The sequence below is a fragment of the Erinaceus europaeus genome, chromosome 4, assembly GCF_950295315.1.
Source record: "Erinaceus europaeus chromosome 4, mEriEur2.1, whole genome shotgun sequence".
NCBI classification, from domain to species: Eukaryota; Metazoa; Chordata; class Mammalia; order Eulipotyphla; family Erinaceidae; genus Erinaceus; species Erinaceus europaeus.
The window spans coordinates 75,236,825-75,250,074 of NC_080165.1; the positions used below are offsets into that span (position 1 = coordinate 75,236,825).

General features: G+C 35.2%; 1 protein-coding gene across 1 annotated transcript in view; it reads right to left on the reverse strand.

Annotated features, from left to right (window-relative positions):
• Nucleotides 1-556: 556 nt before the first annotated feature.
• COL19A1 (collagen type XIX alpha 1 chain) overlaps nucleotides 557-13,250 on the reverse strand; it is a 388,031-nt gene continuing 375,337 nt past the window's right edge. Inside the window, exons 42-43 of the mRNA XM_060190822.1 lie at nucleotides 5,737-5,814; nucleotides 557-5,561 (exon numbers count right to left, since the gene is read on the reverse strand). Of these exons, the coding sequence (XP_060046805.1) occupies nucleotides 5,434-5,561; nucleotides 5,737-5,814 (206 nt within the window). The 3' untranslated portion in view covers nucleotides 557-5,433. The remainder of the gene's footprint in view (nucleotides 5,562-5,736; nucleotides 5,815-13,250) is intronic.

Below are 13,250 nucleotides of genomic sequence, written 5' to 3' on the forward strand. Positions count from 1 at the left end.
TCCAGGGTTATTGCTGGGGCTCGGTGCCTGCACCATGAAGCCACTGCTCCTGGAGGCCATTTTTTCCCCCTTTTGTTGCCCTTGTTGTTTGTAGCCTTGTTGTGGTTATTATTGTTGTTGGATAGGACAGAGAGAAATGGAGGAGGGGAAGACAAAGAGGGAGAGAAAGACACCTACAGACCTGCTTCATTGCCTGTGAAGCAACTCCCCTGTAGGTGGGGAGTCGGGGGGTTAGTGCTTTGCGCCACTTGCGCTTAACCTGATGCTCTACTGCCCGACCCCCAAGATTGTACTTTTTTTTTTTTTAATAAGGGGGCCAGGGAGATGTGCTATAAAGTGAAATTAAGTATTGATTCATGTGACAAAGGAATAATTACTGACATGACATAATTATGAACCCTTGCACATCTGTGAGTGGTTCATACTTGATGTCTGATGCTTTGGGGCATCCTTGTGGTGGGAACTAAAGAGAATGGAGTTGAATTGTACAGTTTCAGCCACAGGAAGTGGTGGAAAGTAGACATTATATTAATAACTGCACCTTAGAATGACCTGATTTAAGGTCAAATCCTTTATTGCTGAGGTAAATGACAAGTTCATTATACATTCTGAATCTACAGGGATCTTCAAAGCACTATACCCATGAGGAATTACAAAACACTTGTGCCATTATACTCCACATTAGAATATGGCATGAAATCTTAAATAGTTTAATGAGGTAAGATAGAAAGCAAACAAAGTAGGGACAATATATCCTATATGGTGTTTTGAAAATAAATAATTGTAAAACATAACATAGATAATCTGAATTTAAATACACTGAAAAATATCTCTAAAATAGTTTAATTATTACAAGAACAAGTTGTGAAATATTATGGTTAAGCAAAACATACCTTTCTTAAAAAGAAAATTATTATTGAACTACCCTCTAAGTTTAATGAGATTTCTTACTTTCCAAGTACTCCCTTTTGACAAATTCATGGAGCAAGTAGCTAACTCCTTGAGTATTATCACCATTAGATTGGATATAGATACTTCAATTTAGCTTCTCCTAAATGAGCTTTGGCTTTATCAGCCTTCCTTATCTTTGTGATAAGTTGTTGCTATTCTGGGTTTGCTTGTCTGAATGAATTTTCTGTTTTTATCAGGTTCTACAGTGTCATAAAAATAAACATGGTTTTGTTCAGCACAATGGATTACAGCTTCAGTTATACCATTCATTTGTCTCATTTCTTGAAACTTTTAGTAGTCAAATAAATTTAATGCTCCTTTGCCACTCAATTAATAAATGAACAATTTAATCATCACAATCATTCTGAAGTACCTGGGCACAAGAGATATAAGTTCAATTCTTCTCTACTTCTCCTCTTTAAGCTTGTGTAATATTCTGTGAAAGAAAATTGTGTAAAGGAGTCCATTCCTTACACTAGAATGTTAAAAAGGAAAACTGGGAAACACCACCAATAAAAAGTGTTTTGTCTTGAGAAGGTAGAGGCAGCTGTGAAAGATAGCTTAAGAACAAGAATTAGGAGCAAATCTGACAATTTATTCTGAGAATGTGTTGAAAAATTTAAGCATGTAACTCAGAAATTTCATTCTCAGAATATTATTACCAATGTTCAGAAAATTAAAATGTTATTTTGAAAATTAGTGCTTCTTCTTATTTTTTTGTAAATACTGATATATTTCTAGAAAAATAAACATTATACAAGTTTAACTGAAACACTTTAAGTATTTTGATCACAGAGATTTAGACCTTATGTAATTTTATGAACGGTTTAATTTTAGTAGTAAACCAAATGCTTTTTGCATGTTTGTCAAAAAAGAGTATCCTGTTTAGAAGATAGGATGATTATCTATAAGATCTCATGTTACTCACTAAAATATGAAGGTAGTGTAGAAATAAACTAAAGTTATAAATACTCAAGTTGCAACTTAACTAATATACATAAGTGTATATGCATATTCACTAAAGAAATAAAACTGAAGTAGCCAACAATCTACTTCAAAAAGATGATTTAACTCAGGAAAACATAAATAAAACAAATGCACAAAAATTAAAAAAATATTTACAAAAGTAAAAAAAAATAGTGCAACAGCAAAGACCTAATTTAGTTGTGCAATTCAAATTACTTTCACACCATCTTGTTGACAAAGGAGGTATATCACAGGTTCTCAACAAATGAGAAAGACTGCAAAAAAAAGCTAAATTTTACTTCTAGAATATATTTATAAAATTATTTGATAATCCAGTATCAAATGACAGCTTTTACAGATAACACATCTTAAGATAATCACATTCTACACTGTGTAGAGTTTAAATTTTCAGCAATGTTAAGAGATAAGGAAATAAGCATATGGGATTACTTTGAAGTCATTAAATCACTTCCATCACAACTTGAAAATTGTTAAAGTCTAAGACTGGCTATATTTCTGCTATTGTTAGAGGGGAAATGGGCAATACCTTTAGTAGGAAAGAACAGTGAACAAACTCATGAATTCTTTTTTCTTTAGATTCCAAAGGCTGAATCATATCAACTGAAGTCAGATCTTAAAAGGAAAGTTTCCAACTGAAATTACTCATCTTGATATAAAATTTAAGACAGGGATTCAATCTGACTTTTATACATACCAACATTGGCTAGAATCCAAACAACGTAATTCAGGAAACCTGATAATTCTTTCCAGATGTGAGCATCACAAACATCTATGTAGCAATAAACACATGTGTTGGAATGGAAGAAAATGATACAGGAGACCCGGAAACTACAAAATTATTTAGGGAAAAGTTCCCACCCTACTCTGGGACTTAACTTATCTACTTTGTCTTTATTAAAGGATTTAGGCAACTGCTAAATCTCCCCTTTATTAGGTGTTGTATTACTTGAAGTCAGCTTTTTTGTTGTTGTTGCTCTTTATTGCCTCACATGTATACAAGAGATGAGGCAGTGTGAGAAGGTGATAGAAGGTCAATAATCCAGTAAAGTGAGATGCTCATCCCATCTAGACATTGCTCTGTTTCTTTACTTAGGATAAAGGCAGATTGCCATATAACTCAGTTACAGAAGATGAACTTGAATAACTGTATGAATTCTACTTGTAATACCCATCCTACAACATAATATCTCCACTCTCTCCTCAAATCATCCAAGTAAACTCAAATTCTCAAAACAGGAATAAACCAACATACTATTAATGGAATTCAGAAAAAGAAAAGTCCCCAAGGATACAATTTGTAAGAAAGAATGTACCACATATTCTGTGGACTTAAATGAACAGAATTTATAACAAAAATAAGATAATTGAATCTTATATATATGAAAGTATAAGCTCAAAGAAAATACACTGATAATCATCAGCAAAAAGTTCAGAAAATATTAAAATGTTAAATACTCCTGGATTATCAGAGAAAAAAATAGTCAAAGCCTATTAACTAATATCTAAAAGTAATCCTTGAAAAAGCCTACAATGTTTAACTTTATGACAAATTCAAGTATATTAACGAGTAGCAGATGAATGAGCTGTAAGCTCTCAGAAAATTCAACAAATTAAGGTTCAACAAATTAAAACTCAAGATATACACATAGCACCTGGTTTTAGATCCATGTACATTATGGGGGGGTATATTATCCCTTTTCCAAAGAAAATGCATATGTATATTCTAATTGTATGTCTAAGACACAGCACCATTATAGGTATTGCACAGGAAGGAAAAACAAAGTAGATTAATTTAGTGTTAAACACACTTGAAATAAATAATTGGAAAAATACAATAAATAAACTTGGAATTAAAATATATAGAATAATTCAATATGAAACGATGAAAAAGTTGTATGTATGCACAGCCACGTAGATAGTAGCTGACCAGCAGTTCACTCATCTATAATGAAAACCAGTTCACATCATGGGTGCATTTGAATAAAGCCTACCTTAATTTAGGCACACTCACAACACAACTCCATTCACAGTTTTTTCCAGTTTCAGTGAACTCGCCTTTCTAGACTTAATTTTCAATTAACAGATGAAAGCAGTCTTCCAGCCTGTTTTAGTCAAATTGGAATCTGCTCCTACGGACTCCTAGTGGCATCTCTCAGCATCTGTAGAATCCACTACTTTGATTTCAGCAACATACTCATACTCATGTTCTATAAAATCGGTCTTCTTTTGTCAACCAATAGTTCCTCCAGATAATGAAGGGCTGGGTAACAGAAGCATGCTGTAGTGATTTTGTTGGTGGTCTCTGTTCTTTCATTTCATGTCAGAAGATGTGGTCTCCGCAGCATCTGTTGTTTCTCCTGAAATGAATGCTTCCTTCACTGCCCCTGTACCTCTTGCTGCATCTTCTGGAGCAACAAACACCCTAATGTTTTTAGCTTCCCCTTGTTAATATGTATCTGCCCACACAACACCTTATCCAAATCGAGAGGGTTTCTTTCCCAGTCACTACAAATCCAGCCTTCTGTTTTGATGACTGAATCTTGTCTTAAAATCTGAGTATACTGATAATGGATATAGGGTCCATATTGCTAGACCAGAGTTTCAAAAAGTACCAAAGACATATCTATGCCTCCACTTCCAAACTCCTCCTATAGAAAAAAACCCTTATTTTCAATTTCCCAAATGAGAAGCTCAGTGAAGGGACTGCTGTTAGGCTTCACATGTAGAATTAATTCAACCAGACACAAGTCTTCTCTTTCTATCCAGTACAGATTATGCCAATGGTGACTGCTTTGAATTGAGCCCACACGGAACTAATGAAATTATTAAGTAGATACCCATGATTGGCCTTGGGCTCCCTGATAAAATAGCCTACTTTATTAGTGTTTTACAAAATCTAAGTTATAATTTGAAGCTCTTATTGCCTGTCTTTTTGTCTGCATAAGTAGGATGGATATAAGCTGGCATAAGAATTCTTCATGTATAAAAAGTGGTCAAAATATTCAGTAGGGGAAATGTAGTATATCAAAAAAATTGCCATTTACCTAACAATTACAGAAAATTAAAAATGTTCAAGATATATGTGACCAAGAAAAATGTCAAGATTAAGTTAGAAATTTTAAAATTCAGAAATCAAATACAAGTTGATGAGACAACAAGATGTATATCGCCATTAATCCAGTAAATCGTAAAACGTAATTTCCTCTTGAAGACTAGTGATAATATTTGCTTGCATATTTCCTATAAAACCATATAGGAACAGAAATCATAGTAATGATGAAGCCAAATATATGGAATGAAATTTGGGAAAAAAATAGAAAAATCCAGAAATGCTGGTATCACAATTACTAGTGGACTGAGACTTAGACTCCTCCTTTTAATGTCTGGCCTAGACCAAAAAAAAAAAAAAGCATCTCATTGATGAAGGGTTGATAGTATCAAGATTGCTCCAAAAGTCAGGAGATACCACCAGAAATTAAATCTCCTCAGATGTTTTCATTTTCTACCTGTTTGCTGATGGCCACGAGATACTGGATAAAAGCAATCTTCAGGGTTACATCTTCCACTAGGTCCTGGGGGGCCCTGAGGCCCTGGGGTACCTGGTGCGCCTGGCAAACCTGAAGCTAATGAAATAAGAAACCCCATAAAAATGCTGATCATATATGACCATTCCTTCTCACCTCCCTCCAATCGCCACTGAACACTTAAGTTTTTCTGTAAACAACACCTTAGGACCATAGGGAAGAAAGTGTGATTCTGTTTTTAGAGGTTTTCTTATGCTGTGGATATCACCATTACCTGAAGTCCCAGGAAGACCTGGACTCCCAGGAAGTCCAATTCCAGGTTCCCCTCTTTCTCCTTTCTGTCCTCGGTAGCCTAAGTTTGAGATATAAAAAAGAGATGAAAAATAAGAGTATTCAATGGCAACACAGCACACATGAGAATCATTTCTTCATCTATGTTATTTATGAAATTCTGTTACTTACCATAAAGAGTGTATTAGTGATTTGTTTTGCAAAAATATTGTGACAGTAATATATAACCTTATAAATAAACAGACTAGGTGCAGTAGGCAATGAAAATATTACAAATAGGCAGCTATTAAAAAATATGTCAACCCGGAAGTTGAGAAATAAGAACAAAAGGGGAAATGAAGCAGAAGTTGGACTGGGTTTGTGTATTGTACCCAAGTAAAGGACACCAGGTGGGGTTGGGGGTTTTCAGGTCCTGGTGCATTTTGGTACAGGAGGACCTAGTTTGGGAGTGAGAGATTTGAAGAAAACTGAAAAATTTTAAACATGTGCCAATAGCTGTATTTACTGTAAACCATTAACCCCAATAAAAAATTTTAAAAATATATCCATTAATAATATTCATAAATGAGTGATATTTATGGCACTGAAAAGGATATAAAAATAAATAACTCATATTTTTTTCAAATAGCTATAATAAGGTGTATGTGAATTATCTTTAGTAACACTTCTGACAGGAGTTTATGCATAGGCTAAATATGAGAACTATGCTGAAAGATGTTTACGTAACAGAAGACTAGATAATATGATCACAAGGATCAGGACCTTAGTGCCAGAATTAGATAGAATGAAGTAACAAGACTCATGATTTTAATAAATGACAATAAGAGTACGAATGCATGTGAATCTAGCCATGTCAGGAATCAGGAGATGATAAGTCAGGTCTTTGTTCAAATGGCTGACTATAAGACATATATCCTTCCTAAGTAAAATTAAAATTACAACCCATAGTTTAACATGAACAATTTTTAACTCCAAAGGTATAGGAAGCTCAACAAAGCTAGAAAAGTGAAGGCTGATGATGTAAGAGAGCACTGAAATCAGGAGTCGGTTCTTTTTGTTTCTTCGGAACCAACACTTCACACCTTTGTGCTTTCAGTTCTCCCAGATCACTCTGCCACTCAAATAAAGACAGAGAAAAAAGAGAAAGAGAGAGAGAGAAAGAAGGAAAGAGAGACAGCATAGTACTATAGCTTGCTTCTGTGCCATGGAATCTTCCATGTGGTGCTGGGGCTTGAACCTAGGTCAAGCACATGGCAAGGCATTCATGCCTGGCAAGGTACATGTCTAACTGGTGAGCTATCTCTTTGACCCAGGATTTGGTTCTTTGAGAGTGTAAATAAAGTAGATACACTCCTTGCTACCTTGTTAGGCCAACCAAGTGAAAAAGAGAAACCAATGGTAAAAAAAAGAGTCAATACCCATTTATGATTAAAAACCATTAATAACAGGAATAGAAGCAACAAAACTCAACATAATAAAGCCATATATGACAGTAACAACTCTATGATATTCCATGATAAAAAAAATTGAAAGCTATTTTGCTAAGAGCTGGAATAAGGATGTTCAGTCTCACCACCACTACTGTTTAATATAGTTCTGAAAGTCTTAACCAGAATAATCAAATAAGAAAAAGATACAAAAAGAATCCAAATGGGTGAGGACAGGGCAGGGGAGCACCCTGTTAAGCACACATATTACCAAGCACAAGGACTAGGGTTCAAGTCCCCATTCCCCACCTGCAGGGGGTCTGCTTCACAAGTGGTAAAACAGGTCTTTCTCTCCCTCTCCTTATCTCCCTGTCTTCTCTCAATTTCTCTCTGCCTTATCTAACAACAATGAAATTAAAAAGGAAAAAAGGCATGTGGAGTGGTGGATTTATAGTGCCAGCACCGAGCCCCAGCAATCCCCAGCAATAACCCTGGTGGCAAAAAAAAAAAAAAAAAAAAGAATTCCAAGGGGCTGGGTGGTGACACACCTGGTTGTGCAAATGGTACCGTGTAATGACTTAGGTTCTAGCCTCATCCCCACTTGCTGGGGGAAATCTCACAAGTAGTAAATCAGTGCTGCTGGTGTCTCTTTTTCCCTCTCCCTCTTTCCTCTCAATTTTTCCCTTTCCAGAAATATCAAATAAAAGAGAAACTAAGTAAATAAATGCCCACAGACGATGGTGGATTAATCATTGCACAGACATCTGTGCCCCAGCAATAACCTTGGTAGCAATATAAAAAATTTTAAAAATGTATCCAAGCTGGATGAGAAGTTATACTATCATTATTTATATATGACATGATACTATATATAAAAAATCCTAGAGACTCCCACCAAAAATTCTTCTGGAAACAATAAATTCAGCAAGGTGGCAGGATATAGAATCAACACGCATAAATCTGCTACATATCTATTCACAATGAGTGGGAAGAAAGGGAAGACCAGGAAATAATTCCATTTACAACTATACCCTGGAATAAATCAACCATAGAAGGTTAAAGACCTTTACAATGAAAAGTACGATATACTACTCAAAGCAATAAAATTAAACACAAGAAAATGGACAGCTATCGCTTGCTCATGGGTCATATGAACAAATACTGTTAAATGACCATCTTACTGAAAGAAATTCCCTACTGAGATATCAAAAAATCCCTATTATGATATCAATGGTACATTTCAAGAAAATAGAACAATTTATTTTTAAAAAATGAATAGACCACAGAACTAAAACTCCCTCTAGTGAGCTCAAACCTGGTTTGTGTGCAGGGCAAAGCAGTGTACTATCCAACTGACCTACTTTGCTGGGCCAGAACAAACTATTTTAAAATTTGCAAGGCATTATAAAAGATTATGAAGAGTCAACTCAATTCTGAGAGAAAAAGAAGAGAAATGGATGCATAATATTCCTTAACTTCAAACAATACTACAAAGCCACAGTAATAAAAATATGATAACACCAGAACAAAGTCAGATATTTAAACCAATAAAAAAGAATAGACAGCCATGAAATAAACCCTAAAGTATACAGACATCGATGATAAAGGAGCTAAGACCATATAGTTTAAAAAAAGAAACTTTCTTTAAGAAATGGTGCAAGGAAAACTGGACAACCACATTAAAAATCACCTAGCACCATACACAAAAAATAACTCAAAATAGACCGAAGACTTGGATATTAGATCTTAAACCATAAAATAAAAAGAAAAAAATAGGTGATATGTTCAAGGACCCTAAAATACTAGTTTTGTTAGAAGATGCAACTACAGTACATGAAAAAGTAAAGCAAGAATAAACAAATAGGGCTACATCAAATTGGAAAGCTTTGAGGTAGGGAAAATAGCTCAACTATTAATGTTCAGTACCTGCATTGACAGACTCCTTGTTTGATTCCTGGCTTTACATGTACCAACTTTTCTTTTTCCTATCTCTACTCTCCTTCTAATTTAAAATAAATGATTATTTTATTTATTTTTTGTTGCCACTGGGGTTAGCACAATGGCTTGGTGCCAGTACTACAAATCCACTGCTTCTGTGGCCTTTTATCTTTCTTTTTCATTTTCCTTTCTCTCTCTCTCTCTCTCTCTCTCTCTAAGACAAAAGGAAATAGAGTGGGGAGAGGGAGAAAGAGAGACATGCAGACCTGCTTCACTGCTAATGAAGCATCCCCCCCTGCAGGTGGGTATTGGGGGCTCAAACCCAGGTCCTTACACATGGTAACATGTGTACTCAGTTGAGTGCACCACTGCCCAGCCCTCAATAAGTGGATCTTTTAAATAAATACATACATGGCTATGCTATGTGAAATAAAAAGTGAAAAATGGTTTCACTCAAGACATAAAATAGTAATAACTAAAATAAACAAATTGCAAAAAAAAGCAAACTGACTCACAGACTCTCTGTGAAAAGTTACTGTGGCCCTCAGGGGGAACAATTAGAAATAGTGGAGGAGATCTAGGTAACAGGATCTCTGGTAGATTGATGCTGGAACTTTGTTGGTGGATATGGGTAAGTAGTCTACACATATGTATGTGTGAATTTATAGTCCAAAAGTTTTACAACACTGTAAATTAATGTTAAATAAATTTTTAAAAAAAGATTGTAAAGTTGATCTCAAGCCATTTCCGTAAATAGTTAAAATCATGGGCTAAAAAGATGAGAAAGAAAGAAAAAAATATAAGCGCAGGTGGCGCAAAGCACAAGGACCGGCATAAGGATCCCGGTTCAAACCCCGGCTCCCCACCTGCAGGGGAGTTGCTTCACAGGCAGTGAAGCAGGTCTGCAGGTGTCTATCTTTCTCTCCTCCTCTCTGTCTTCCCCTCCCCTCTCCATTTCTCTCTGTCCTATCCAACAACGACAACAACAATAATAACTACAATAATAAAACAACAAGGGCAACAAAAGGGAATAAATAAATAAAATAAATATTAAAAAAATATTTAAAAAAAGAAAGAAAAAATAACTAAACTATGTGAAGTTTTGATTTATAAGAAGACCAGTGAAAATATATGTAAAACAATTCAAATTAATAACATTTTTTGCTAAAACCTGTATAGTTAAATTCAGTTCTAACATTTTCATATAATGGAAACATGTTATTCCACATATTAGTCCACTGCATATAGGCATGTAAAAGAGATAATAATTAATATATCTGTATAACATGGTAATATTTATAGTCCTCATGCCAAATGTTAGAATTTCTTTGTAAAATCTCAATTTACTAGTTTAGTAACTACCTACTATTAACAGATAAAGCAGTTGAATTGCACAAATACACTGGAGATTTCTCCTCTTAAATTTCCCAACAGGGTCCCATGCTCATTCCTTATGAAAGTTGCAATAATGTTAATTAACAGTTCTTCCAGGTTTTTAAATTAAACTTATCACCCTATTACAGTTGACCTTTATTGAAACATAGAAAAGGCTCCATCGTGGATGTATCTATAATTGGGCATGTATTTTCATAAAATATACGTGTGCAGAATGCCAGCTTGATATTACTGTAGCCTTTGTGGGAAAACAAAACTAAAGCAACACCAGCATCCTAATGAAAATCATCTAGAAGGCAGTAGTCACTGAATAAACCTGGTGTTTGTTTTTCAGATGGTAGACATTATTTCCAGTAGGAAGATGTGCTGTTCAACTGTAGGGATTTACTTCCAATGTTACAAATTTGTGCATCTCTACACAGAGTGAATAAATGAGGCCGGAAAAGGAATGTCACCGGTATTTTGTGGGCGGTGTAATACTTCATATGGGGCTTGCCTCATGCTTTACCAGCCATTCAGCCTTCCTGGTCCTGGCCCGCTAATAAACCACAGCACATTTCAGTCATTTTTGACACATGTATGCCTCCCACATTCAAATGCCCCAACTGCTAACGAATTTGAAAGGTCAAACCTATACCAATCACAAGAACAACCATGGCACTGGCTTACAAATTGCAGAAGGTCTCCTCCATTATAAACCAATAACAGCTAATCTTTAAAAGTTCAAAAGAGCCACTCCTAGTACTGTCCTTCATTCTGTGACTGGATCTGTTTTCTCCCACTAACCTCCTATCTGGTCAATAAAAGATTTGCTTCAGACATTAACAGGGCTTTTCAGTATAACAGCTGTTCTTCAGGGTTTTTTTTTTTTACAGGGGTGAAGAATCAATTGTTTTTGGAAACAGATGTAAATTTCCTTCTTAGAAAATTCTCCCAAGAGAAAATGGTCTGTTAGAGAAATTTACTTCTCATTCATACATGGAAATTCAGAGGAATCTTGGTTGCTAAGACTTAAGTTTTTGGGAGAGTGGGAAAGGGAGGGAGAGAGGGAGGCAGAGGGAAGAAGGAGGGGAAGGGGAGGGGAGAGGAAAAGGAGGAGGGGAAAGGAAAAGGAGGAGGGGAAGAAGGAAGGGAAGGGGAGGGGAGAGGAAAAGGGGGAGGGGAGGGGGAGGGGAGAAGGGGAGGGGGAAGGGGAGAAGGGGGAGGGGAGAGGGAGAGGCAGAGGGTGAAGGTGAGAAAGAACAACACTAAAGCTTCCTTCAGTTCATAGGGGATGGGCTTGAACTTGGGCCATATGAATGGCAATGAAGCTATTTTGAGGGGTTAATGTGCCAGCATGAACATATCAGACTTGAGGTGGGAATGAAGAGCACAAAGGAAAGTTATCCTAGAATACAGTCAGGAAGGCAATGATGAGAACTCCCTTGGATAGTTGAAATCTTAGTCTGTCTGGAATGCAAAAAGTGAACTGAAAGATAGCTCACATGGAACAGTAGGCAGAACAGTATCTTCTTTTTTCAACTGGGGTTGCATATCAGTTATCTCATTGCTCTCTCAATGTCTCTTAATTCATAGTAGAAACAAGAAACTTATGAGACTCCCTCTGCATTTCTGTCTTTCCCTAAAGATAGAAAGATAATAAAGGATTCACTCCACAGTGCATAGTTCAAATCAAAATTTTTGTTTTAAATGAGATAAAAATGGATCCTCTTCCTGAAAAACACCAAGAAAGATAATTTGCTTTGGAAATTTCAGGAGAGCCATCTTCAAACAAATTTGGAGTGGGCAGAACATATACTGCATCACACTTCATACTCACATTTCATTTCCCTCTCTGTACTGAATTTCTCACTTAAATCTCTTCTCAAACTCAATTGTACTGTGTTAGGGAGAGGTCAAATTCAACCAATAGTGTGAGAGATTTGCATAGTCAGTAAGGCAATAATTTTATATGCATGCTTCTTCCTTTTCATGATAACTTTTAAATAAAGAAGAGAACAGCTTTGAAGTTACATGCATAACTTCATCTTCTGAGAACTTATCTATTTATCTACCATCTTATTCAAATATAAATAATGCAAAATTTAAATATACAATGCTCAGGCAAGATAGGGCATATCAGAAGAATATTTGCAGCAATATCCAATATGTGAAGAAAATAAACTAGAAAAGGTTGCTGTAAAATGGAGGAAATGTAATATAAGTATTGGAAAATAAGTTTTAACTCACATAAGAAGAAACATTTCCATAAAAATATACATGCTAAAGGAAGAGATAGACAGACATCTGATGGTGGTTGTTAGTCAAAAGGAAGGGATAAATAAAAAACTGGTAATGGTAGAACTCTGTGAAGGAATACAGAAAAGTATAAAATGTTGATAATTTCAGAAAAAAGCCATTAATTTAAAGAAATTTATGATGAATAAAAAGAGAAATGAAGTAGGAAATATTAAAAACTACTAGGAGAAAATGGCATGTAACAAATTATATATAAATTACGTATATACTTTATATAACATATTCACACACATATAGGGTCCTCTACATCTCTTTAAATGATGCCATTTTCTCTCTAGTAGTTTTTAATACTTCCTACATCCTTCCTGTTTTTTTTTTAATCATGAATTTCTTTATTTGGTATTATTACTGAAATTATCATCATTTCATCCTTTTCTAAAAACTGTTTTTCATCATTCTTTGCTTGAAAAGATCTATCCATTTCTTTCTTCCATTCTAC